Source organism: Chamaea fasciata, unplaced genomic scaffold (genome assembly GCF_029207755.1).
Source record: "Chamaea fasciata isolate MVZ Bird 193981 ecotype frontalis unplaced genomic scaffold, bChaFas1.0.hap1 SCAF_22, whole genome shotgun sequence".
NCBI classification, from domain to species: Eukaryota; Metazoa; Chordata; class Aves; order Passeriformes; family Sylviidae; genus Chamaea; species Chamaea fasciata.
The window spans coordinates 7,320,005-7,347,602 of NW_027094107.1; the positions used below are offsets into that span (position 1 = coordinate 7,320,005).

Consider the following 27,598-nt stretch of genomic DNA (forward strand, 5'->3'; position numbering starts at 1 on the left):
AAATTTCACTGCTGTGCCCGCAGGATCTCGTGCTATCCCATGGCTATTTGTTATCTTGAAGCAGGAGTCCTGACCTGTGATTTTATTTTATTTATCAGGCAGTGCTGCCCACCTGGGGTAGAGTTCCCTTGGCAGTCCTGCTTTAGCACAGGTCTGGGTTAGTCTCCTGTCACAGAAGCTCTTGGCTCACTTCTATTTAGTCATCGTATACAAGTGCCAGAACAGAGATGGCTGTGAGCATGAATCCTGGATCTGAGAACATCCAAATGCCAACCTGAATATGAATGGAAATGCTTTCTGCATCCCACCCTCAGTCTAGATCACAGGAAGTGTGTATCATCACGAATACACTTGTAAAGCAAATTAATTACTACTGGAAGAGGTTTTATGAAAAGTGTTTGGAAGAAACTGAGTGGGTCTGCTTTTCTCCTTCATTGTTTTTAATGGAGGGGGAAAGCCTAATAAATATTCTTCATTTGTGAACTGAAAACTAGTTGTGGTTCTGTAGCCAGACTCTTAACATTCCCAGTTTCATATATGACAGCAGTAGATTTTCAAGACCACATATAAGATTTTGTTCTGCAGTTCAGCTGGCTCTGCACAGGGCTGTCTCTTCGTGATCTCCTTTTGCAAGTGCAAATCAGAGAAATCCTTCACATTTTTGCATTTATATGTGCGTGTAGTAACTGCAAAACAAAAATTAATAAAAATTAGGTGAGCAAAACACGAACATGCATGAACATCCTTTCCTCTTACTGGAGGAATTTCTCCCATGACACCTTCACCGTCACTGCTTTTGAAACAGTGGGAACTGCTGCCGAAATGTTTGTAAGGATATGGTCTTTCCCAAATGAACCCAAATTTGTGTTACCTCCAGGTGCTTCTTGCTGCAGTTTAAATACAAGAATCCAAACTCTGCTGGGAATGTTTATTTGTTTAAAATCAGGCTTGCACACAAGGATTTTGCTGGTGCTTAGGGCCTTGTAGCAAAAGTGTTTTGCTGGGACAGGGTGGATCACCTCACCCTGGTTCGTCCTTCACTCTGCTCAGGGGCATTTGTGTTTTTGTCACCCAGGGCATCACGCAACAAATCTGAGAAGAAGAGGAGAGACCAGTTCAATGTCCTCATCAAAGAGCTTTGCACCATGCTGCAGGGCCACGGCCACCCTCTCAAGATGGACAAGTCCACAATACTGCAGAGGACCATCGACTTCCTACAGAAACAGAAAGGTGCTGGAGGGTGCTGGAGGGTGCTGGCTCTGCCTCTGCCCAGCAGCCAGTCCCCACTCAGAAAATACAAACTGGTTTGGTTTGGTTTATGTCCCAAGCCGCCCAGAGAGGACGTGAGCCTGAGTGAGGGGCAGAATGAGGCGCGGCAGTTGGCCTCAGGAGATGGGTTGGAGCTGAATGCATTGCTGAGCAGTTAAACACAGATTTGAAAAGAGGCAGTGCTGTGTGCTTTTTAGGGAGTATGAGGAGGGAAAAGCTGAGCAACAGCACCCATTGCAAAAGTCAGGGGAGAGGGGATCCTGTCCCATCTTCCCAGGTTTCCTGGATTAGGAGATGATAAGCCTGTCCTGCTGCCTGGGCACTCACAAGAGCAGTGTAAGAAACAGCTCCAGAACTGAAAGAAACAGCTCCAGAATTGCAGGCACCCTTTGCTCACAGGGACGCTCTACTACTCTAAAATTAGCCCACTGAACTTAATTTTCTAAGGTTTTCTTCAGGGCCCCTAAAACATCTCCATTTCCCTTTCTTGGTTCCTAATGCGTTTGTACCGTGATGGTGTGGAAAATGACTGTTGCATGCAAGAAGGCTTTGTGTGAAGAATGATATGGGGATGATTCCTCTAACAGCCTCTTTAAAGAAATCTAGTGTTACTTGAAAATGAAAAAAAAAAAAATCCAAGTAGTGTGAGTCATGTTGCTTTTTTGATATTTTCTCTTTAAGAAATCACAGCACAGACAGAAGCCTGTCAGATTAGACAAGACTGGAAGCCTTCATTTCTTAGCAACGAGGAGTTCACCCAGTTGATGTTAGAGGTAAGAAGAAATTAAATAGATTAGTCAGAAATAATCAGTTCAGTGGAGTAGATCGGGGCTGTACAGTTCTTTTTCACCTGTAGGTCCCAATGTTAATGATGTCTGCTCTGCTGGCACATACAATACAAACCTGACAGAGACCAGCGTTGTACTGAATGCTTTACGGACACAGAATTAAAAATAAGATTGCTTCCCCTTAAAGGTGAATGGCTTTTTGTTTGGCAGTGGAGACTGATTTGGCCCAGATTTGGCCTGGTGAGAGAGGAAAAAGAGAATTTCCTTTTCTCAGAAGAGCCGCTAGAGCTGGCTTTTTTTAGGAAAAACTTGAAAGGCCCTGAAAAAAGCAGAGCAGCTCTCTTCCTCCCACATCCCATTAGCCAGGCAGCACTGCCTGTGCCGCCTGTGCAGCTGCTGGCTGTGTGCTGCTGTCCTCCTGATGGGAGTGCTGCCTCTTCTGCTTGAATTGCCTTTAAGTGCATTCAGGAAAACAGCTCTTATACTCCCACCTCTAAAACGCTTTGCCAATCTAGAAACATCCCCCAAGCCTACATTTTCTCCCCTTTTAAGGCTGTGGCTCTGGGTTTGTGCTGCATGCTCCTGTGGCAGGGACGTCTCGTGCCCTGCGTGGGCAGCTGCTGCTCTTTGCCCCACCAAAATTCAGGGTGTATGCTGGGCTGAGCTGGGAGGTGCTGCTGTGTCTTAGTTACTCCTTTTCATCAGGATGTCATGACTCACCTCTCTGGAAAAGTCTGTTCATTCTTTCTGGGAATCTTCTCTTGCCAAACAAGCTGGCTTGTTCCAGCTGAATCAAAACAAATTCCCCCCCTCAGATCGGAGGTGGTGGGGGAGAGCAAATCCTGTAATAACTGCTGCCTTGCTGGACTCTGGCCCACTGAACAGAAATCAGTGGGGTTTTTCCAGAGAGGACCCAATTTGAGCAAAGGCAGAGCCAAGAGTGTCTTTGGAAGAGCTGGCTTTGTCCACAGTGCTGACCAGCTGTTAAACCTCCCAGATCTTGATGTCACAGAAGAATAAAGACAGGCACTGGGCAAATGGTACAAGGAGATATTGAGAAGAACAGGGAGAACACAACATCCAAGGTGAAAAGCACAGGCAGTGACTTAAAAGGGACAGAGAGCTTTAACTCTGGGGCAGAAACCACTGCAGATGAGAAAGGGGAAACAAAACAAGCCCTAAAATTGTTTTGTCACTAGCCGAACAAATCAGTGCTTTAAGCAAAATAAATTAGGCTTTAGAACTTCTTCATATTGTCCATTAACTGCTAAAAATACATAAATTGTATAATTTTTCTCTCTCGGCTTATCCATCCATCTATCCATCCACAACGCTGGATTTGCCATGATGATATCTGACATCTCCTTACGCACTGACTTTGTTAACTATTGTGTAATTCAGAACACATAACAAAGTGACTGAAGTCAGCAGGATTGTGTGGGTGTTGAAATTCTAAGCATCACTGTCTCACTTCACATTAAATAAATACTCACTGGGTGAAAAATACAAGTCAATCTAATAATAATGAGAATGAGAAAATAAGAATATAAAAAGAGTGTTGAATTAGACAGCATGTGTAACTTTTATTTTTCCACACTGAACTGTCATTTCTTTGATTTCTGCTAGGTTTAAGCTAAAATATTTTAAGTTTTTCCCTTGAATAATGCTGTTCTGGTTTTTTTTTCTTTTTCTATTATCATTAGGCGCTAGATGGCTTTCTCATTGCTCTCACCACTGATGGGATTATTATTTATGTATCTGATAGTGTTTCATCTCTGCTAGGACACTTACCGGTAAGTTCTGACCAATATATTAAAGGCTCATTCCCCTCCTGAATGTAAATCAGTCAGTGCAGGGCTGGGGGTTGGCTTTGTCCAACCAAAGAGGCAGCTGACTGTGGGCTGGGAGCTCAACCAACAGACTCTTGTGGAGTTTCTCAAGTTGCTGGGAATAACAGATTCTCTCCCAGGGTCTGTGAGTTTGCTTAAAAAAACCCCAGCGATGCAAAATCACTGTACTCATTGCTCATCACATGGCTGTGCATCTAAATGGTCTGGGAGGTGTTTGACCCAGCAGGTTAATAGAAAATCGTATGGTTGTGAAATCCGTGCTGAAGCTCTTCTTAGATAATGTAAATGTTATTTCTAAACAGAATGTGTGCTCTTCGAATCACATTGGGGTTTTCTACTCGGAGCCCTGTAGTCTTTGGTAACAAATATATGGCCTCAGAGTTTTCTGGGAGAACTTCTGGAAACCAGTTAGTTGTCAGGTGCAGAAATTTCAGCTTGGCCCCTCAAAAACATTTCTCTCTTTATCTGGTGCCAAGCATGAAGAACCAAGGGTGCCCTATATGAGGGCAAATCACCTGAATGTCACCTGTGCAAAGAACAAATCTGCGCTGACATTTTGGTAGAGCCCCTTTAGTCAGGATGTGTGGGTTGATGAGCACTGGATCACTTGTGGGTCAAGCTGATTTTGCCACATGTTCAGCCCCGAAGACAAAGGGAGGGTGTGGGGAGGAGCTCTCCCTCTCCTGTCTCCTGCTTTCAAAGAAAAATGTTTCATTGCTCATCATGTTTACCAGCGTTTCTTCTCCAGCCTATATCTGCCTGAACTGAAGGGCCACCTCTGGGACTCATTCAACCTTTTGCACATAGATAGTAATCCTGGGGTAAGATAGTCTGAGGGTTGTATTCTGCCCTAGATCCATCTGCAGAATGACTGGGTTTCCTTGTCTTGGGCATCCAGACCAGCAGCATCTGTGCTCTGCTGAGGGGTGAAAAGGCTTGTGGTTGTGTCAGGCTGTACTGCTGAACATGACAAAGCATTCTTTTGTATCAGTCAGATTTGGTGGACCAAAATATATTAAACTTTCTGCCTGAGGGGGAGCAGAGCGAGGTGTACAAGCTCCTGTCTCCACACGTGCTCATGACGGATCCTGTTGCAGCTGATTTCCTCAATGGTAAGCTCTGCTCTTGTCTGTCGGTCAGAGAAGTTTGCCAGAAGTAAAGAGCTCCTGGGGAAGTCTGCACAGAGCTCTCCAGCTGTTTAATGCTCTTGCCTGCCTCTTCTGCTTGCTGCATTTGTGGGTTTCAGTGCATCACAGCTCCAGTGTTCCTGTGTGCTCCCAGTACTTGCTCTTTGATTAGGACAGTGTTTGTTCCACCATCTGCTTTGCCCCTTGGATGGTAGATGATTTTCACAAGGGGGGATGCTAGACTAAGCTTGAGAAAGGAGTGAGGGCTCAAGGGAAAAATAAAACTTGAAAAATCCCCAACAGTTTTGGCAGAGCCATTACTCCTTAAGAAGCTTGCATGTCTCAGGACGCAAGAGAAGCCCAAGTGTAACTTAAGCAAGAGCCTTTCTACCTGACCAGTCCGTCTGGATCTGTACTGCTGGCTGCTGTCCCACGTCCCTTTCCCACAGAAAATGTCCCCAGGACCAGAGCAGGCCGCAGCACCTTCCCAGCACCAGTGTTCCATTAATCCTGTGCTGAGCCCCGACCCCTTTCCCAGTGGGTTTGGCAAGGCCAAAGGAGCACTGGGCTCCCCTCCCTGCTGCCCCATAAGCATCAGTGGGAGCTGAGCACCCTGGTGAGGCTCTAAACAGCCTGGTGGTGATGCTCTGAGCACTCTGATGATGCTCTGAGCACCCTGATGATGCTTTGCCCTGGGGGTGGTTTCCCTCTGGCTGAAGACCGTGTGGTTTAATCCATAGAGTTCAAACTTGGGGCAGAAAACTGGATTTTAGAGCTTGGCACAGTTTAATGGAGGTCTAAGCCTTTTTAGGGTGAGTTCAGTGCCCTATGGGTCCAGGTCCTAGGACCTGGGACCAGAGCAGAGTAGTGCATTACCACGGAACTGCATGAAATCCTACATCCAGGGAGTCAGGGGAAAATCCTGCTGACCAGAACAGCCAGGGCTTCCCACTCAGCTTACTGGGGTGACTGCAAAGACAAGAAAAAAGGCTGAGAATACATTTCCTTAAACAGAAACAGCTGATAATTGCTCCCACTAGTTATATTTTTATTTGTGGGTATCAGAAGCTCCCCAGCAGGGTGTGCTCAGATACCACAGCAGCAGGGTTGGGAGATAAATTAAATATGTGAGTGAGGTAAAGTGCAGACTTCTAATAACGTTGTCTGTGTCTCCCTCTCTTTCTCTCATTTCAGTGGAAAAGCAAATAGAGTTTTGTTGCCATTTAGCAAGAGGCAGCTTAGATCCAAATGAACCCCTGATGTATGAATATGTGAAATTTGTAGTGGATTTTAAATATTTTACTCATGGTAAGTTACTGTTCCAGCCTATCTTTGCCTCTCTCCTTTAAATTGTCTTGATCTGTAGCATCTTAAAGTCTCTGTTTCTGCTGAAAATGCCCCTTAATTGTCAGGGATGGAACGAGCTGTGCATACATTGGACATATTTTTCATAGAAAAGTGGTGGGGAGTCTGTTGATCAGAAGAGTGCACTCTCCTGCAAAGCTGATACCAGACTGAAAATGCCTCTGTTTGACCCACTGCCAATTGCAAAGCAGCCCACTTATTCAAACAGCCAGTAAAATATGGTATTCTCTTTCACTCGTGGCAGTGAAATGACACTTTACAGAGATCAAATCCTTTGAGGTGCCTGTAAAATCCTGAATCTTGCAAATGTTGGCCTGGGGAGAGGCTGACAAGGAGACTGCAGCTGCACCCTGTGAGCTGCTCGGAGCTGTGTTACAAAGCTCCCCTGCAAGGTGGGTGCTTACAGCTGTGAAACTTGGATCCTCAAGGGTCCTGCTTGAAATAACAACAGCATGGTTCGGTTCGGCATCACCCCGTGGGGAGGAGGAGTTTGTTGCTTGGGTTTCCTCAGTCACTGTACCTGTCTTAACAGAGGAAGAAAGCTCTCCTTCCTCCTCTTCTTCTAAAATAAATTGTCTGGTTGTTTCCAGTGCCTACACCCTCCTGTAATGGCTTTGAGTCAGCTATTGCACGAGCTTTCAGGTCAGCCACGGAGGAGCAGATCTGCCTGGTAGCGACTGTTCGTCTCGTCACGCCGCAGTTCCTAAAGGTGAGCTCTGGGTCCCTAAAAGTGAGCTCTGGGTCCCTAAAGGTGAGCTCTGGGTCCCTAAAGGTGAGCTCTGGGTCCCTAAAGGTGAGCTCTGGGCTTCTAAAGGTGAGCTCTGGGTCCCTAAAGGTGAGCTCTGGGCTCCTAAAGGTGAGCTCTGGGTCCCTAAAGGTGAGTTCTGTGCCCTGGAGCACTGCCTACAGCAGGGTCAGCAGCACAGCTGGGGAATTTTGCCTAGAGAGTGCAAGATGAGACTCTTTGACTATTTATCCTAGCTCTGAAATTCAGCTCAAGGTGAAGCCATTTTTCATCACTTCACGCATCTACAGAATAAGTCTTACTCATTCCTTAGAGGAAAATAAGTCAAGTGCTTTAAAAGCACTGTCTTTTGCTATGGTTTATTATGCCAGCAAGATGCATCCCAGGCTTTGATAGCGGGCTCCTTTTGTCATTTCACACAATTAAATGTCTGAATGTGCCCTCTGTTTTGCAGGAGCTCTGCAACGTTGAAGAGCCGTGTGAAGAATTCACGTCGAGGCATAGTTTGGAATGGAAGTTTTTGTTCTTGGACCACAGGTGAGAGATTTGGGTTTAGTCACTGAAGGATGGATAAACTGTAGTTTGAAAATAGAAAACTTTGTATACCTATTGCGTGAGATCCCAAATGGAATAGTTCTAATTAAATGCAACTCAGGAAGTAGCAGTGCTCTGAACTTAGCTGTTAGGCATCCTTAAATGCTTCACTATTTTCCATATTTAAGGCAAGCAAAAAACCATGGGAAAATAGACATATTTAATGTCTAAATATTTCCATTTAGACATTAGGAAAATGTCTAATCTCCTAACCAAGATAAGAAGTCGTTGAAAGTGAGCACTGTGGGTCCCAATACGTTCCCGGTATTGGTTTAGCTCCTCTGTTTCACAACTACAGCTTCCAGGAATCCTTCTAAACCTTTTGCCGTGTCATTAAACTTTAGACTTCTCACCTTGAGAAATGATAGAATTTCTAAAAACAAAATAAAAAACAGTGGATTTTATTACTTTGTTTTAGTTCAGTTTTTGACAATGCAATATGGTTGGGCTAGAATTCAGCTTGGTGAATGAAACAGACTGGAACCAGTTCATTAAGCTGCTTAATTTAGGATTAATTTTCTTCAAAAGAAGCTGGAGGGTTTTATTCACGTTTTTTACTTCTCTGTATTTGACATATGTGCATAAGCACACTGCAAAATCCTGCTCTTTTCATTATCCCTCCCCTCGTGAACTGTGCCAAGGTAGTCATTACTAAAAACAGAAGGCTAGTAAATAAGGCTCTAAGGAAAAAAAAATATTGGTGAGGGAAAAAAAAAAAATCTAAATACCATCTGCACATTTAGGGGCGAGAAAGAGAGAGAGCAAATAGAAATGAATAATAACTTTCATTTATATGGAACACAAGGCGTGTGCCTCACATCATACCTTGGAGCACGGAGGAACTGGCCCTGTGACAGCCCTACAGCTGATCACGGTGGTTTGGGACACTCAGATGATTATTCATTCAGATGAGATCTCGCTGGAGTGGCTTTGTTAGATTTAATTGGCCTGTCTGATAATGCACATTTTTAGAATCACCTGATTAAGGTTAAGATCTGTAAAAGAGCCCAAAGCCCCTCACGTCACTAACGAAGTGAGCTGCTTTTCCACAGGGCTGTGTCCCAGCAGCTCCTGTGAAAAAGGTGAGTAGGAGCTACTTTGAAACTTGTCAAAGAGTCTTTTGATGAATCTGGGTTATGACTCAGAGAGGAATCTCTGTGCTGGGTGCTTGCTGACGCTCCAGTCCCGCTGATATCCCCAGCGAGGAAGCCATTGTTGCTGAGAGGAAATTAAGATGATGCAGATGCTGAGGCAGAGTTTGTGACAGCCCCAGATGCCAGCAGTGAGCTCAGACCCAAGAATGAGCAGGAGATCGTGGGAGTTGTCTCATTTAGCCACTGATTCCAAGCTCTCCCCAGTACAGCCTGCAGGACACTGGGAGATGTTGCTGTTTCTTGCTGATTTGCATCACCACAGGCTGCCCTACACTGAGGTGTGCCATCAGCAGGGGCACAGGGCACCCAGCAGGAGCTGGAGCCAGGACCTTTGCTGTCATGGTCACAATTCAAATCACAGTAAAGACAGATGCAATAAAAGCATTCCACAGATCTGGATAAACACGAGGAAAAATAGGAAAAATCTGTATTCTGGGTCTGTATGTAAATATGTGTAGAGGAAGAAAAACCCATCAACTTCGATAATGATCTGTTTCTCTTCTGCACTGTGGTACTGTTCTTATTTTCCCTTCATTTATTAAAAGACTGCACCCAAAAGGCTCTCTAAAGGCTGTGCATTCCCGTTTGCACAGCAAGTTGCAGATCTCAGGGCTGAAACTTAAGCTAACAAGACACTTTTAAATTGCTCCACAAGGCATCTCCTTGTTAAATGACAGACGAGAAGCATTTTGCAGTTGCTTTCTCTTATGAAGAGCTCTGGTGATATTCAGGAAAGCGTAATACTTTCCTGATCAGCTTAAATGTTTATCTGATGTGCATCTGAAAGACATTATTGTCTTGAATATAAGCATGTCATTAAAAATAGGAGAAACAGCGATGCATTCTGCCGAAGGGACAGCAGGGAAGGACACTTTAATAAATACACATATTACCATCATTAACAGAAATCTGGGTCACATGAGGGGAAGGAACAGAGTGCTGTGGAAAGTTACTTGAATAAATAAAGCCGTGTTGTGGCAGAGAGCACTGTGTGCTCAGCTCTGTTTTCAAGGGATTTGCTGTCCCTTGTGCTGGGGCTCAGCAGCTCCTGCTCACACCTTGCTGCTCCTGGCACTGCTGTTGAGCAGATCCCTGGATTGTCCTTCTCCCCCCATTTCCCATTTGGTGCCAGGCTGCTGTGGGGAGCAGGGAGGTTACAGACCTACCTGCCTGGGCTCTCTGTGGCTCAATAACCTGTGCCCACTTTGTCAAGAGGGCGAATGTGGAGCTGGGCGGCTCAGCCAAGAGAGAACTTCACAAAGTAATAACCAAAAAACTCAGTTTAGGTGACTGGTCCATCCAAACCCAGGTGTAATACACTGAAATAACTTTTTCCTCATAGTCTTGGGCCACTTTATGGCCTTCTTCCTTTAGAGCACTCAGCTTGCCAGGAGAGGGGCAGCAGGAGAGGCAGGTTTGATAGGCACCATCGCCTTCAGCCTGCCCCATTTTGAGTAATTTACCATTTTGCCCAATTCCTGGGCAGGAATAACAGGTGGAGCCCCATTAGCACAGGTCCTGCTTCACTGAGTGCTGGTGCAGGCAGGAGTGTACCTGAGTGTTGGGAGATGGACAGTGACATCCTCATACAAGGAACAGAGACAAAAGCAGTGGTTTTCTCCCTCAACATTTCAGTGTTGTTTCATCTGCTTTTAAAAAAATCTATTATTTTGCCTAGAAAAAGGAAAATCTAGAATTGATGGGAGGATAGTGAGGTAAGTCATTGCAATGTGTCTATATAAGTACTTCACTAATTTCTTCTCTTCCAACCAAAGCAAAACCAGCCCTAAATCAGCCTCTTGCCTGTTGCTGTCTGTGCTATCAGCACAGAAGTTTTGTTGGCTATAGTTTCCCAAGCTTTTCCAGGGGAGCAATTACTTTTTCCCAAGCTGGTCTTGACACACACACTGCAGCTTCCCACTTATCCTCTCTCCTACAGTCACTACCCAGATGACACTTACATTATCCAACCTGCTGGATAATTTCACTCCAGCTCCAAGTAGTTATGTGCAGGATCAGCCACAGCGCTTGTCAAGCTGTGTCTCACAAGCATCCTTAATGAATTGAGTCACTCACATATGTACATGCCTTTCTCTACACCCACATAATGAATAGGCTGTGAAACAGTAAACACACACCTTTTCATTTGCTCAATTTTTACCTCCCCCTCGCTGTCGGGGCTTTTTTTTGTTGTTGTTGTTTGGATGTAAAAATACATCACTGCCTGTATGAACATCCACTCCAGATTTCCCGGCCAAGTGAATGAACAAGGTGTTTATTGCTGGGATCACAGCTTATCTGCCAGCGTGTCAAAAGCATCAAGTTTTGTGCTCACTGCCTGACCTTTGCTTCCTTTCTAGGGCTCCACCTATTATAGGATATTTACCCTTTGAGGTTCTGGGAACATCAGGGTATGATTACTACCACGCAGATGACCTGGAGCTTCTTGCTAGGTGCCACGAACACTGTAAGTTGCCCTTCCTCTGCAGTGTGTCTGTGTCTGATCCCCTTTGTCACTCGTGCAAAACCTTTTACTGTCATTGCCAAAGGCTTCTTCTTCAGGGGCGTGTGGGAACTCTCCCTTCCCGTGACAGACTGTCACAGCTGATACCTGGGAGGTTGAAATCTGCAGAATTCAGTCAGATCAGGAGCTGTTTGTGCAGGTTTCCTAAATTGGCAGATAGCTCGGTTTGAGCACAGGTTGTCTCAGAGTGAAGTGAGATTAAAAGGTTGGGAGTCAGAGCTCTCCCCTCTCTGCCCTACGAGTTTTGCTGATTTGTCACAGTTCTTGCCATTCCCCTGGGCTCTGGAGTTAGCCAGGAGGCTCAGCTCACCAAAACACCTTCTGAGAGCATCATTTGGATCACCTGCCTGTGCAATTAGGTGTTGTGAACCTCCCTTACTCATTAGGAAAATGCTTCTGGAGATTCAGAATCCTTTTACATACAAAAGTACTGAACGCAGTTTCCCTGTGGGTGAAGATGGCTCATGTTTGGTGACCTGAAAGGAAAACAGCAAAGCACAAGAGTCAAGTTCAGGTTCAGGCTGATGTGTGAATATCAGAGAAGGTCCATGAGGTTTATTTTCATGCAAGGAGGAACAGTGTGGCCTGTTGGAGCCAGGGAAGACATCTTCCCTCCTGTCAAGTGAAATGGGTTTGTTTAAAGCACGTTTGTATTTTACTTTGCATTAATTGTGGGTACTTTAGGTGAGCGTGTTTCATTTCGTACTCCCAGCAGTCTGGAACAATTAGTGTGGTTGTTTAACATAGTTCCCCTCGTTATTTTCCAGTTGTATTACAGCACCTGAGATTTTTCTGGACACAGCCTGATAAAACACACCAGGTTGGAGTAGGCCAGGTCTTGGAAGAAAACTCTCAGTTAAAACTCCGCTATCTTCTTGTTTGGTGCCATTATTAGGATTCTTACTTCAGATCTTCAGTCTTTGAAATGCGTTCTCATGTACTTATGAAAGGCAAATAATCTGTTTAATTTATGTTATTTATGTTTATTTCAGTGAGCCCATAAGAATGTAGCTAGTTATTTGGTTATACCAGTTTTAAGAGAAGTTTCAAAATAGCAAAGGGAATTCCTGAAAGTCAGCAGGAATGACCCCAAACAAGTTGTGTATCATCTGTCTTGTTTATAAAGCTCATTTTAGCACTGCCTCAGTCTGGGAGAGGGGCTGAATGATTTTTCTAATCGCCTTTGCACCGTAAAATCCCTGTTTGCTATGAATTCCTTTCTCTTTCTGTTAAACAGTGATGCAGTTTGGAAAAGGAAAGTCCTGTTACTATCGGTTCCTGACCAAAGGGCAGCAGTGGATCTGGCTGCAGACACACTACTACATCACCTACCACCAGTGGAACTCCAAGCCCGAGTTCATCGTTTGCACTCACCTGGTAGTCAGGTAGGAGCCAGCACCAAACCCTTCACAGTGTGTGTCATGTCTCAGTGCTCAGCCATTGCTTTCTCTAGTTCTGTTTCATGATAACCAAATACTTGCTGTGCCTACTGACACACTGAAATGATATGTAATTCCATGAAACTGTCCTGACAGGGAACATATAGTTTATTCACCTATTTACCTTTTCTCTTTTCTTTCTTTCTTTTTGCAACTGAGCCAAAAGCCTGGAAGCCACCTTTTGCCAAATCTCTTAGTGTGTTCCATTCCCCTTTTGTCCCTAGTGCCGACATGGCCTTAGAAAGAATTAAAGCTGTTGGGAATCAGGCATCTTTCTGGGCATGAATGACATCATGTAACTCCTGCAAAACCTTCTGATCAGAGCTTTAAATATTTATGAAGTTAGCTGCTGGCTTTCTGGCCCTATTCCTCACCCAAATCCAGCCCTGGATCCCCCCCTAGTGGGAAAGCTGCTTGTGCTGAGCTGCGGCCCGTGCTGGAAGGCAGTGCATGTGTGGGATGCTCTGTGAGTGCACCTTCTGGAGGGGGATCTGCTGGATCAGCACAGCCTTCTCAAAACAAGACTTTGTGAAGAGTAAGAATGTATTTTCTGAAGGGCTTGAAAAAACAGCGACACGCTGGTTTGCTCTGTTAACTTGAGTAAACTTATTGCTCACTGTGTGGTTTTTTACTGTCAGGAGTCAGTTTTTCTTTCTGGTCCTCCTCTTTTTCTGTCAAACGCCTGGAAGAGCAGGCACTAGTAAATGTGAAATATCTGGGTCTGTTGGAGTGAGCCAGAGGAGGGCCATAAAGATGCTCAGAGGGCTGGAGCACCTCTCCTGTGAGGACTGGAAGAGGGAGCTGGGGTTGTTCAGTCTGGAGAAGGCTCCAGAGAGATCTTAGAGCCTCTTCCAGTGCCTAAGGGAACTCCAAGAGAGCTGGACAAGGAGTTACGGAGTTGTAGAACAAGGGGGAATGGCATTAAACTGTCAGAGATGGGTTTAGATCAGGTAGAAATTCTCCCCTGTGAGGGTGGTGAGGCACTGGAAGGCCGGAGAAGCTGTGGCTGCCCATCCCTGGAAGTGTTCAAGGCCAGGCTGGCTGGGGCCCTGAACAACCTGGTCTAGTGGAAGGTGTTCTGCCCACAGCAGAGGGCTTGGAACCAGATAATTTTCAAGGTCCCTTTCAACCCAAATTCTGTTGATTCTGAGATCTGTGGTACAAGCTATATATAAAATATTAACATGAGCAGATGTTACAGAGAGAGATTACTTCTCAGTTGTCTTGCCTCTGCCATCCCCCAGGGAGCTCAGCTTCACTTTAAGGACTGAATTTATTGTGCATGAACTTACTTCTTCTTTCTGCTTCCAGTGCCTCTTAAACCTAATGATGTAGTCCCAAATTTTGAAGTTCAATTCTGTCTCAGACAGTTCAGGCTTAAAATATGTTGCTGAAGCCCACAAGTTAAAAATGTTGTTTCAGGAAAATTCATTGCCACCATGATATAAGTGAGGTCGGTTCAGCAGCTTCTCTTGCCTCCCAAGAAGGTTACAGCTCATTTATATTTCATCACCCTAAAGTCTGGCACCTCTCAGTGCCCACGATCCTTGGGCACTCAGAGTGTCTTTGAAACATCCTCTCCAATTTATCCCAGTGGCGAATCGTGTGGCGTTGGTTACTGTAAAAATTCCGTTATTTCAGAGGGAGGAAAACTAAGGAAAGAAAATACACACTTTGAGAGGCACCTCATAGGGGTTCCTGCACTTCACATCGCACCTGTGGAGCTGCCTGTTTGTATTTGGAGCCCCCACTGGAGTGCAGGATGTTATCTCTGCTGCATGCACAGTTCTGTGCACCCTCAGAAGGAGGGACCCGACCTCGTCCTGCCCAAGGCACTGGCATTTTTTTTGCACATACCCTGCAAAAAAAATGGGTTCTTGTTCATCATCATCAGGTTTGAAAATGAATGTACTCTTGTTGTGGCAGTTTACCTGGACAGAAGCTGTAAAATCTTTGTTTTGGGTTTTTTTAGTTATGCAGAAGTTCGGGCTGAGAGAAGACGAGATCTCGGCCTGGAAGAGTCATCAATTGAACTGGCCTCCTCTTCTCTAAAGGTACCATGTTCCTTCACAATTGAATGAGGAGACGTTTAAACCAAACTGAGGAATAGCTTACCAACCTTAGGGGGAATAGCTGTTCTTTCTTCTCCCTTTTCTTTACTCCCTTCTCATTCCAAGGGCTCGAGGAGGTGGAGGTCTCTGAAGGTTGTGAGTTCAATCCTCACACAGGGCACCATTAAATGTGGCATTTTATCTTCTTTTTCTTGTTAGAGCCAGGCTTAATTGCACAAGAGGCGTTGTTTCATGTTTGGACTCGGTTGTTTATTAATTCTTATCCATGTTGCAGTCTCACAAGCTGTGAGTTCTGGCTAACAAAGTGAAAAATGGCTCCATCTCTATCTCTCTAAAAGGTCTTTTGAGCACAAATTGTCCAGTGATGAAATGACACCTAAACTTTTTTTACTTTTAACCCAATAACCAACCACCCGTGGCCCACAATGTGGATTTTTCTGCCCAATTACAAGATAGCACCCAAACCCATGAAGAAGAAGGTGAAAAAGAAGGACTCAGCCTATGCCCTAAAACCTCCATCTTGCTTTATATATATTACTCTAGTCTAAAATCTCAAACTCTGAAGTTTCCCACCCTGTGATATCACACACTTCTATCCAAACCCCACACCCACAATCCCAGCGCTGTCACTCAGTTTTGGAGCCTTTTCCACGGCCTCAGGTCAATGCAGTGATTTCTTGTGGGTCAGTGCCTGTCAGCACAGAAAATCTGAAATTCTCAGTGCCCAGAGTTCCAACAGAGGTTCCTTCCAGGGCCATTCCCTGCTGCTGAGGATCTCACCACTTGTTCTTTGCTCCCTGCAGAGCCACAGCAGCTTCCTGGACGTGGGGCAGTGCGGCAGCAGCCAGGACGCCAGCCGGGAGGGAGTGTCCCTGTCATCGCACAGCTCCCGCTGCTCCTCGCACACCACCCTCTCCAACTCCACCTGTAGGTGCTGGGCCAGCCCAGCTGGGGTGCAGGCAGGGGGCTGGAGGGCAGAGCAGCCTCCAAACTGCTGCTGTTCAGCTGGAAGGGGCCGAGGAGGGGTGGGAGGGGAATGCTCAGCGCTGGGACCTGCAAACCGGGTGATGACAAGTGACACAGCAGCAACAGAGCCACCTGCCACCTCCTCCCTCTTAACCCACTGCCTGTGTGAGAGCAGATTTCCCCTGGCTTGTCACCACCTGAGGGTCGTGGCTGTTTGCTGTGGGTCTGGGGACCAGAGGTGACTCACTTGCTCACTGACAAAAGTTTTATGTTGGGATAACATAATTTTATTATGGGGTCTCTCATGTGAAATCCCAGGGCTATCACTCAATTTTGGAAGCCTTTTCCACAGCCTCAAGCCAAATGCGGTGTTTTTGGGGGTCAGTGCCTGTCAGCACAGAAAGTCTGAGCTCCTCAGTGGCCAGGGTTGCAGCCCCAGGCAGGGTGTGCTGTGTGACAGTGAGTGTCTCTCTTGCAGCCACGTCCTCGGTGCGGCGCACGGACACCAGCACTCCCACGCGGGCACCAGGGGCTCCGGGGGACAAGGCAGCCCTGAGGCTGGCAGCAGCTGGGGGCTCTCAGGTCAGTGGTGCTGAGGAGCAGGAGCCTTCCTGAGGCTGTAGGGAAATGAGCCAAAAGCATTGATCTCACTGTCAGAGATGCTGGATCCCACACTCTGGGCGTGCTGGGATTTTCTGGGCAGTGCCGCTGGCTGGCAGAGCCGCTGGAGCGATGTCAGGGGCTCCTCTGCTGCCTCCTTTCAGGATTCAGTTTGCTCCTCCAGGCCAAATGACTTTTCACACCACCACCAACCCTCTTTTCTTGGGGTTTGTACACCTGAGATGGCCTTTATCCAAAATGGGTGCTGACACCAAGGACTTGAAATGACCAGGGGCATGCAGGAGTCTAAATTCTCCCTTCAGACTTATCCTCAGTTGTCCCAATTCCCTGCACTTGTTCATCCCTGGTAGAAGCTGCACCAGCTCTGCACTAGAGGTGCTGTGGACCTCCAGTAAGGCAAAGTTTTCATTTCTAGGCCATAGGCACTCCTCAGGCCCCTGGTGAACAGCTCTCCCAGCACCCCGTGGCTCAGCTGGCAGTGCCCTCCCAGCACCCTGTCATGGTATGTGGTTTATTTTTGTTCAGTGCGCTGGTGTGTCCTGTCAGCAGGGCAGCCTAGGTGGCTTTGGTTCACTGCCCTCAGGTCCTTGCTGGCTCATCCCAGAGTGGGAACAGAGGGTTTTGTGCCCTTTCTGTTGCTGAGATTTACCCGCAAGAACCTTACTGCAACCACTTATTTCAGTGGGCAGAGAGAGCAGGTGGGACACTCAAAAAATACTATAGGAGAAGGTTTACACTTGTCAAAAGCACTGTGGGCTGCTGGAGGCTTCTCCCTGAATCTCTAGCAGCTACCCTACAGGCTGATACACTGCTGAAGAGTTGTAGTAGAGGATGTCATGGAAGGTTTGAGTGAGGCCAGGAAAAGAAAAGAAAACAAAAACCCCAAGAAAAGTGAGTCATAAACCGTAATGACAAGGTCTGTCCTTGCAAGGCTTTGATGCCAGTGCAGTAAATGTTCAGACCATAAAAGAGAGATTGAAAATGGCCAGTGAAGGTGTGAAGGATGGACCCCCAGGTGGGATTGCAGCCTAACTTGGGCCTGGCGTCTGCCAAATATCATCAGTAGCACAATTAAAAACCCAGCCAGGAGGTGTGGCAAGGGTCTGGATGCAGTGTCTGCCACAAAACACAAGTGGGCCCCAACCAGCAGGGTGTTCTCCTGGAGGACAGGAGACTCCAGTGTACAGACACTTCATCTATGCAGAAATTATAAAGACCAACACCTGGAGGGAGGCACTGCATGTGAGCCAGGTGTGCTGCTGCTCTGGAGCTACGGTGGCACTTTGGTTAAATACGCACTTGCCATTTTTTGTCAGCATCATATTTTTTTACGGCAAAAGCCGAAAAGCAGTTCATTTTTCTGAAGCCAGCATCGTTGTGGGTGTGAGTAGCAGGACTGATCCTACCCTGTGGTCCTTTTTCTGTGTTCTCTGCAGCCAGTGTACCATTTCCCCACCCAGCTGGGGATGATGCACCAGCTGAAAGAGCAGCTGGAGGAGAGGACTCGCATCCTGCAAGCTGACATCAAAACACAGCAAGAGGAGCTCCATGTCATCAAGGAGCAGCTGCAGCTCGTGCAGGACTCCAACCTGCAGGTACCTGCTGCCCCTGGTGCTCCCAAACTCACCAGCACACAGAGCAGTAACAAAACTGCCTGTGGCAAAAAGCATCCTTGACAAATTGGTAACTCGGTTTCACATGCGGGAGTGGTGTTTCCCCAGAGATGAGTGAGGTCAATATCTGGCTGAGTTTTGCATCAGTAATTTCTGTGATTGAGGAAAAAAAAAAGCAATCCCAAATTAATCCAAAGTCTCCCATGCACAAAAAGCTTGGTGGTTGGTTCCGTGTGTGGTTAGTGCTGCTGGATCCCCAGTGCCACTCCTGCACAGCACAGCAGGCACAATGGAGCTGGAACAGTCCTGGCTCCGAATAAATATTCGACACGAGCTAAGGTTTGATTTCCTGTTACTCATGGTCCGTTTTGCCCCTGGATTTAGAGACAGTGCTGCTGCTGCAGTGTTACTCCTGCCAGGCAGTAGCACCACCATCTCCTGTGCCTCTTTTCCCCACAGATGCTGATGCAGCAGCCGATCCCCGTCGTCTTTAACACGGTGCAGCAGCCGATCCCCCGGAGGCCGCAGGGGACGCCCAGGCAGAGCACAGCCAAGAAGTCACAGCAGCCAGCCCCCGTGGGGACGAAGCACTACTGCAGCACCCACCTGCTGTCACCACACCCATTCCTCAGGGACCCCTGTGGCACAGTCCCCCAGGTCGCTGGCGTTGTCATCATCCCCTTTCCCAGCTTCTGAATACTCCGTGTCGCTCCTCCCCATGGTCCCGCACATCCCCTCTGTGCTGGTTTTACTGCATAGCTGGCACTGAGGGGTTTGTGTCAGGAGTCGGTCGTGAGCAATGTCACTCAGCTGTAAAAATGATAACCCAGGTAGCCAGAAAGCATTTAAACCCCAGAGACTGCAGGAGCCCTGCTGGCGCCTGGGGAGGAAGTGAATGGGGAGGTCTGAGCTCTCATCAGCACCGTGCTCACTCACAGCCAGTGAGAGTTGTGGTTTTGTGTAGTGGGAGTAGGTATCATTTTAAAAGATTCATTTTGCTCTGCCTGAGGAGTCTTGGAAGGCGGCTTTGAAAAGACAATTTTGTCATCACTTAGACCTAAATCCCCACTATTAAGATGGGGAAAGACTTGAGTTGTTCAAAAACAACTGCTGCTTTAAAGGACAGATGAGATGCTTTCCTTGGAGACTTCAGATTTGCACTTCCCCTCTTAAGTTGTTCTCTTCCTCCTCAAGCCTCTTGTGCCCTGACCCTTGTACTGTAATTTCTCAAAAGACTGTCCAGGGATGCCAAAAGCTGCCCTGCAGGGACAATAAATGCTAATAGGTTGGTGGTCTTGAATAGATCTACTGTTCCTACTGCTGTGTTTAGGGACAATATCCTACTGTTCCCTCTCCTTTTCCCATCTGCCCAGTGTAAGTGGTCATTTTATCCTTCCATCAGGGAGCTTTAAAACTTACATGGGTACCTGTGTCTCCATTTCAGGCACAGCAGCAGAAGCAGCAGCACCCAGTGAGAGGAAGCCAAGGCCAGCAAACCTGTGTGCCAGGGCAGACAAGCATTTCAGTGCCCTTCTACAGCAACCCCATGGTGTTCTCCCAAACACACCCCATCGCTGTGGCTGCACAGGTGCCCGCCGACAGCACTGAGAGGCAGCCACCAGCTGAGTACAGCCAGGACAGGAGCCTCAGGTACCCACAGCCCTGCTGGCACCATCCTGGGGGCAGGGACAGAAAACAGCAGTACTTGGGCAGCAAGGAGGGCAGGCGTGGCTGGGCAGTGGGCTTGGGATGCCACAGCCAGTGTAAGGGTGTTCCCTCTGCAGGGGTGAGCCCAGTGTGCTGTGCACATCAGGCTGCGTCATCAGGGGCCTTTAATCCTCTTCTCTCCCTATTTCCATAAATTAGATGTAACTCTGCCCTCTGTCCATTTAAATTTTCCATAAATTATTCTAACCCCGCCCTCTGTCAGTTTAAATTTCCCCTAAATTAATCTAAGACCTGCCCTCTGTCACTCCCCCTTGTCCTGTCACTCCACGCCCTTGTCAGAAGTCCCCCTCCTGCTCTCTTTTAGCCCCTGTAGGTACTGGAAGGGGCTGTAAGATATCCCTGGAGCCTTCTCCGATTTTACCAATCCCAATCTTCTCAGCATGTGTTCACAGGAGAGATGTGAGGTGATAAGAAGCATCCTATTTCATTAGCTTGTTTTCAAGGTAGTGATTTTTACCTGATTTCATGGAGGATTTTCAAGGAGTTGTTTCTACAGACTGACAGGACCTTGGAGCTCTCCCTTCCCTGACCATCCTCTGTTTTCCTTCCACCACAGGATGCTGTTGGATCAGTCCATCCAGGCCATGATGCCCACAGCCAACAGCAGTTGCCAGCCCGTGCAGAGCAGTGCCAGCAGGCAGCAAGGAAAGTGAGTCTCTGCTTCCCTTTATTTTCTGCTTGCCCTTATTTTCCTGCAGTGTCTTAGCAGGACACTTTATGGCACTGGAAAAGACATGGAAATACTTGTACCTGGTCATGCAAACACAGAGAGATTCAGTCTGAAATGAAGCAAAAGTTCAGCCAGTTAGGAGAAAAATGAGAATATTTTTTAATTATGAAGAAATTTATGATAAATAAAGTGCGTTTTAAAAACTTAATCGTTTTCTAGCTTTTGCAAAGCATAAAATGCCTGACCAAGACACAGAGAAAATGTGCAGCCTTAAAAAACCTTAATTTTCAGCAGTTCCAGTCATTGCTTTGTGGGCAGAGGGGAATCAGGGGCCTCCTGTCAGCAAGGTCTGCACGGTTTGAGCAGCCCTGCTCCGGGCAGGTTCCTGCAGCAGCTGGGCTCCCAGAGCCCATTCCGAGGGTGTGTCTGTGTGTGGGTTCTCACCCTGCTTTTCCTCCCTGTGGCAGGTTTGTTGCAGAGCAGCAGAGCCTGCCTGCCCCGGCACAGGTGCAGCCTGTCACCTGCAGCGCCGTGCGGCCGCCGGCCCCGCCGCCCATCTTCTCCCCGTCCCTCATGATCCCACACCCCGGCTTCACGCCCCACCAGGCCAACACCCCCGTCCATCTGCACCAGTGGCCACAGCAGCAGGTCCAGCAGCACCGCCTCTACCTTCAGGTATTGCAGCAGGAGCAGGTTTCTGAGGAGGCACGGGGATGAGGTTTTTTTGAAGAAATTGGGCTTATCTGGCTGATCAAGCCTTTGCACATCCTCCATTCATGTTGTGTCTCCACACAGCCAGGTGCTCAGCCTTTCCAAGCTGACTCTGCACCCCCTCAAGGCCGTATTTTCCAACAAACTCTGTTATCACACAGCGTTCAGAAGAAATACCCAGTTTTTCAAACGCAGCTTTTCATCCAGAGGAGCTCTGGTGGGAAGCTTGGTATAGTCATGAAAAATTATAAGAGAGAAGCTCTTTGGAAAACCTACCTCCTGCTGTTACATCTCATCAGAGCAAGGTTTTAATCAGCTGCCATCACAGCTTTCTTTTAATAAATGGGTGTTTCACAACACACATCTCTGGACAAGGTGATTTTGGGTTTTCAACACACAATTAACATCAGTACATGCTAAACTAGTGACACCGCCAAGGAGAGGGGTTGTTGAAACTAATAATTCATCAGTAACACGCTCTCCAAGCCTTGCCTGGATAGCAGAGGTTAAGTTACAGTCCTCCAGGCAAAGATAGGAGAAAAGGAAGTGAGAGGAGTAGGTACAGCTGAAAGCACCACACGGCAGCACTGGATTTAGAGTGAGAAATGAATCGCTGTTGTCAGCGAACGCGGGCGTGAACTGTCCCTGCTTTGGGTATGTGTCCTCATGGGCTGCACTGCAGTTAGTGTGGACAGCAGAGTGATGATGCTGGAACAGATAAATAGCTCCAGGGTCACAGTAAACCAGAGTTTGATGGCACAGTGCCTTTGCCAGGAGGTGAAACAGCAAGTCCAGATCTTTGAGGTACCAGCCGTGGGTGGGTACGTGGTTACTCTAGGACCTCTTCCTTGGTTGTCTGGAGGTCTTTCCCATGAAAGTTGCACATCCTGCAGGTTGTACCTCACCTACAAGTAGCTTTTGGAGGTCTCCATTCCTGCTGGGCTCCCCATGAGCCTTTTAGGACAGATGGGTCCTGCTTCCCCTCTGTGCTCTCCAGGCATTGTTGGTCGTGCTGACAGCAAAGCATCCTGAGGAGCACAGCTCCTGCCCTCCAGTTTAGGACTTGGTGCACACACTCCTGGCCACGGGTCTCAGCATCAGCCCTGCAGCAGGAGAGGGACAGCTCTGACTGCTCAGATTTGTGTCTCCCAACAGATGCAAGGTCCCGAGCTGGTGCCTGGGGCTCCGACGCAGCGCATCTTCCAGCCGCCCCACACTCCTCAGCAGAACCCCTTGAGCTACTTCCTGCACCCGCAGCAGCAGAGCCACCACACGCAGGGCCAGCCCTGCAACCTGCCTGACCTGCCCGAGATGCAGCTGCCCTGAAGGTGTGTCCTGGGAGACGAGGAGCTCAGGCTGCAGCCGCCGCGCCCGGGCGCACGCGGGAGACAGAGCACGGCGCCGTCGGAGCACGGCACAGGAGAGGTCGGGCTCGTGGGGAGGGGATGATCCCTGACAGGGATGCGTGGCTGGAGGGATGATCCCTGACAGGGATGCATGGCTGCATGGCTGCAGGGGCCCTGTTGGTTGGGATTTCCACGCAGCCAGTCCATGATGCTGTTCCAGCAGCCGGGTGGACCCTGGCCCAGCACCGGGGTGCCGCTGGAAGTGATGACTCCCTTGCTGCAGGGAGGAGAGGTGTCAGGCCGTCGTGAAGCTCAGTTTGCAATGGAAAAAAAAAACCCTTTTCCATTCAGGACTTCAATGCTGAAAGTCACTGTGAATTCAAGCCCAGCATTTGGAGCACATAGACTGTACCAGTCCGCAGGACACCATTGGATTAACCGTGTACATAACTCGTTTTGCTGTAGTAGGTCCATTGTGAATTCTTTTTCCTTTTTCTATACCTCAGTCCCGCAGGTTTTTTTTTCCAGGAGTTTGGATAATGCTGCTAATTTACATAACACCACTTTTGCCTGAATTTCTTACTGTTGTTATACCAGCTCACATCGCAGCTAGTACAATATTTGTCAAGTTTTATTTTTGGTTAACAAGTGAAGATAAATTTGTATGGTTTTTACTCCCTGTAGCCAAATATTTTTCAGGTTACAGACAAAGAATCTTTACTCCTTCTTTTTTTTTCTTTTTTCTTTTTTTTTTTTGTTTCAAGTGATGTAGTTGTATATGTTTCTATACATAAAAACAAACAAACATGCATAGAACAGCAGATGACAGCAAACTTTGTGGTTTTGCTAGGTCATGTTTCAATTTGGCCAGCCCAAAATGTATAATCACAACACACCATGTTACAAGCCCATAGGGTCAGCAATAAATCGTATTTTTGTAAATTGTCACTTTTTAACTGTAAGTTTATATTTATGAATTGAAAAACCAGTTTATTCCTCAGTGGGTGTATAGTTGAGTGTCCCTACTGTTTGTGTCTTTCCAAAGGAAAAATTAAAAAGTACATTTTTGGAGTGTTAGTAGCTGAGTACTAACTTTGGGCATTGTTAGGGCCCAGATGTAGATGGGTTTGGCCATTACTATCAACTTTGCAAGGCAGTGGTTAGTTAGGACCAGGTCCTTCTGGCAGTAAAGCTCCAGCTGGCAGACACAGCAAGCTTTAGAGAGGAATTAGTTCCTAATGTTTAGTTCCTAATGTCTGTCGAAACCAAGCAAAGAATGCTTGGTTTTGCCTTTTTTTTTTTTTTCTTTTTTAATTATGTTTTGGGGTATTTTGTTGTTGTTGTTGTTGTTGTTCCCTTCTTTTCCTTCTGCAAGCCACTTTCTGGGCCCCTGGCAGCACTGCAGCAGCTGGTGTTCCTGATGGTACTGGTGGAGAGCTTTTGGCACAAGCAGCTGCCAGCAGCCCTGTGTTTCCAGAAAAGCGCACAGCAGGGCTCCTCCAGCCCCGGCACAGCAGGGGCTGTTTCCAGGCAGCTCTTCCTGGGGAAGGGAATGGGGTTTTTGCTGTGGCACATTGCCTGGGGCAGTGGCAGTGGGAGGAGAGGGTGCTGGAGGTGGGGTCAGCCAGGAGCTTTCAGGGATTGCTGCGAGGCCCTTGGGCTGCTTTGGTGTTTTGGCCGGGGCAGAGGTGGGTGTGTGAACAAATCTGTGCCAAGCCCTGGCTGTTCATGGGTCCCCTTCCTTGGGCAAAAGCAGCTGCAGGGGTTAGCTTTGACTGGGATATTAATGCACAGCTCCCAGGGCTGCCAGGTGGGATGGATGGTGGGTTCAGAGCTGGCCACACGCAGCATTTTGGGGAATGTAGTTGGCCACAGAACGGAGGCAGGGAGGGGTCCAGTCTTGGGGCTCATGCCCTGTCTGCACAGTCCCTGGCTGGGCCCACACACAGCACAGGCAGCCTGAGGCAGCCCCTCCATTCCAAACCACGAGGAGAAACTGTGGCTGCAGCAGAGCCATGGGCCAGGGCCACCTCCCTGCCGGCAGAGGGATTTGGAGCACCTGCCTCTGTGGGGCAATCCGGAGCTGAAATAAAACACCTGGGCCTTTCCTGCTCTGCAGGTTTGTGCTGTCAGCACAGAGCCTTCAGGGTAGGAAACTTTGGTTTTTAAAGCACTAGTAGTCTTAGGGTCTCCCTCTCCTCATTCCAAGGCAGCAGGGGTGCTCATGAAGACACGGTAGGAGGGGGTTGTATTTTTTGGGAGTTGGTTGTGGGATTTTTTTTCACTATCGCCTTGGCACATAACATTAGAGGGGAGGCTGACACATTTATCTGTGTTAGTGCTCCAGCATTGCACAGCTGGTGGCTCAGGGTGGCTGGCTGGAGGGAAAGGCCATGATTTCCCTGGCTTCCCCATTAACCCTGCATCACCCCAGCACATCCCCATGGCTGGTGGGCAGTGTCCCATCCCCACACAGCCCAGCCACGGCAGGATTGGCAATCTGATGGATCTCACAGGTGCTGGGGCTTGGGCTCAGGGGTTTAGGGGTGTCTTTTGTTAACAGGGCTTGGTAGGGAGGGTAGCGGAGGCAGAGCAGTTTTCTGGCATTGCTGTGGCTTTGATAGTAAAAAAAAAAAATAATAAAAATAGGGTTGGGAAGGGGTTGTGGGGGAGGTGGGGGGCGGTGGGTGCAGCAGGTGCCCACAGCTCCCAGCCAGGAGCACAGGAGCTCGGTGAGGATGTTCACGTGTCAGATCAGCCTTGCTAAAAGCAGAGACCTAAAAATGCACTTTATCACGTGCCCCCCCCGAATTCTCAGAGCCCCCCCAGGTGCCAGCCTTGCGGCTGGTGGGGGCTGCACGGTCCCAGGCACTGCCCAAGGGGTAGAGCCTTGTTTTCTCAACATGCTTCAAAGGACAAAATCCCACCCACCCTTTCTGGGGCTGGCTTGCTCTTTGCTCAGCCTGCCTCCAGCCAAGGGCAAGGCTGAGTCAGGGCCAGGGGGGTTTTGCCTTAAATTGTCGCTCTCAAAAAAAAAAAAAAAAAAAAAAAAAAAAAGAAATGGATGGATTTAAAAAAGAAATCTCTTTATTCAGGTTGATTTGTATTTGTTTACCTCGGTGTTAGCGATGACCTGTGCTTTTATGACTCATTTGGAATTGAGGGTTGCTGGTGGGTTTGCTTCACAAGAAATTGAAGTGTGACTTGTTGGTGACAAGCAGAGGGCAGGGACGTGACTGATGGCAGCAGGGTTGGCCTCCAGGGTCGGTGTTGACCCATCAGTCATAAATGTTCTGAGGTTTTCTGGTACACGAGTACCTATATACGATAACTATATATGGATATACGTATTTTTAATATACATTTCTATGTATGCAGGTGTATATCTATATAGAAATATATATAGGCCACACAATTCCAGACCTCTGAAAACACAGGCAGCTTTAAATAAAAAAGTCTTGCACTTTTAGCATATTTGTACATATAAGCTAAAGCCTGGTGGGTGTAATCAGGCTGATTTGACAAACACAATGAGAAGTTACTGTATATATTGTATATAGTCCATGCAAGAAAAAAAAAACAAATAAGAAAAAGTCTAGAATTGAGTATAAATCTTGGTTTATTTTATATGATGTTGAATATAAATACATTTATAAATGTTATTATTCTTAAAAGTATTTTGTAATGGGGAAAAAGTAAGTGTCTTATGAAGATGAACAGTAAAGATTTTATTCTTGTTTTGAATCCACGTCCCTGCACAGCTCCATTGAACGGGAGCCCATGCATTTTGACAAGCTTTAAACAGATTGTACAGAGTATTTAAAAAAAAGAAAAAAAAAAAAACAAATTAAGGAGAAATAAAATAATACTTGTAGGACCTCTTACAGCCTATGTACTCCTGTTATTGCCTGGGTGGTGTGGGTGTGTGGGGGCTCAGGGTGTCATCCCTGCTCTCCGGGAGGGACAAGGACTGGGATTTCCGTGACCAGGGCCAGAGGCAAGAGAAGCAACGCATAAATTGGGGAGAGCAAAGCATCAGGGTGGAATTTGGATGCAGAAAGCAAGAGCCGGTCCACACCAGCTCAGCGTTACAGCCACCTCAGGCTTCCAAATAGGTCTGCTACTGTAATAAACTAGCTGAGAGTCCATTTTCTTCATGCGGGAAAGGGCAATTCTTTATTCACGTCCCTTATTTTATCCAGTTTTTCTGCAGAAAACTTCATTTTATGGTCAGAAGGCCTGTCACAGCCCACCCGGGGCTGCTGCATCCCCGTTTCACCCCCAAACCAACCCCGAGGGTAGAAAAGCGGAGGGGGAAAAACAACACAAATAATAAATAAATAAGAAGAATAAACCCTCTAAAGAGCGCATACAGCCAAAGGGGGGAAAACACCGAAAACAAATACAGAAAAGATTAAAAAGGCATAAAGCGCTTTGTGGCTGATGGCAGAGCCGCCGGGGCTCTTGGAAAGCGAGACCGGGAGGGAACGGTGTTGGAGCTGTGAGCTCCGGAGGGAACGCCATTGGAATTGTGAGCTCCTGAGGGCACGCCATTGGAATTGTGAGCTCCTGAGGGCACGCCATTGGAACTGTGAGCTTCTGAGGGAACGCCATTGGAACTGTGAGCTCCTGAGGGAACACCATTGGAATTGTGAGCTCCTGAGGGAACGCCATGGGAATTGTGAGCTCCTGAGGGCACGCCATTGGAACTGTGAGCTCCTGAGGGCACGCCATTGGAACTCTGAGCTCCTGAGGGAACGCCGTTGGAACGACCAGCTGAGGGAAGGAGCGGTGTTGCAGGCAATGCGGTCCGGTTCTCGCCGTCTGCCGAGCTCGTGCCGCGGGAGCCGGAACCCCACCGGCTGAGCACGCTGTTTCCCGCCGGGACAATTTTACAAGGGCACGCACAGATCCCGTCCCCGGGCTCTGGTTCGGGTCCGCCCGAACAAAGCGGATATAACGTTATTTAATAGTCTTCTCAACACGAGAAACGCAATTAAAAGGTAACTCTTCCAT

At 47.6% G+C, this 27,598-nt stretch overlaps 1 protein-coding gene across 1 annotated transcript in view; it reads left to right on the top strand.

Annotated features, from left to right (window-relative positions):
- The window catches only part of PASD1 (PAS domain containing repressor 1), a 50,289-nt gene extending 23,534 nt beyond the window's left edge, over positions 1 to 26,755 (top strand). The window contains exons 4-21 of the mRNA XM_066202424.1: positions 1,076 to 1,230; positions 1,951 to 2,042; positions 3,761 to 3,850; positions 4,899 to 5,019; positions 6,229 to 6,342; positions 6,990 to 7,108; positions 7,599 to 7,681; positions 11,253 to 11,359; positions 12,654 to 12,801; positions 14,828 to 14,909; positions 15,731 to 15,854; positions 16,372 to 16,475; positions 17,951 to 18,109; positions 18,587 to 18,784; positions 19,572 to 19,777; positions 20,412 to 20,504; positions 20,993 to 21,200; positions 22,392 to 26,755. Of these exons, the coding sequence (XP_066058521.1) occupies positions 1,076 to 1,230; positions 1,951 to 2,042; positions 3,761 to 3,850; positions 4,899 to 5,019; positions 6,229 to 6,342; positions 6,990 to 7,108; positions 7,599 to 7,681; positions 11,253 to 11,359; positions 12,654 to 12,801; positions 14,828 to 14,909; positions 15,731 to 15,854; positions 16,372 to 16,475; positions 17,951 to 18,109; positions 18,587 to 18,784; positions 19,572 to 19,777; positions 20,412 to 20,504; positions 20,993 to 21,200; positions 22,392 to 22,562 (2,374 nt within the window). The 3' untranslated portion in view covers positions 22,563 to 26,755. The remainder of the gene's footprint in view (positions 1 to 1,075; positions 1,231 to 1,950; positions 2,043 to 3,760; positions 3,851 to 4,898; positions 5,020 to 6,228; positions 6,343 to 6,989; positions 7,109 to 7,598; positions 7,682 to 11,252; positions 11,360 to 12,653; positions 12,802 to 14,827; positions 14,910 to 15,730; positions 15,855 to 16,371; positions 16,476 to 17,950; positions 18,110 to 18,586; positions 18,785 to 19,571; positions 19,778 to 20,411; positions 20,505 to 20,992; positions 21,201 to 22,391) is intronic.
- Positions 26,756 to 27,598: the final 843 nt, after the last annotated feature.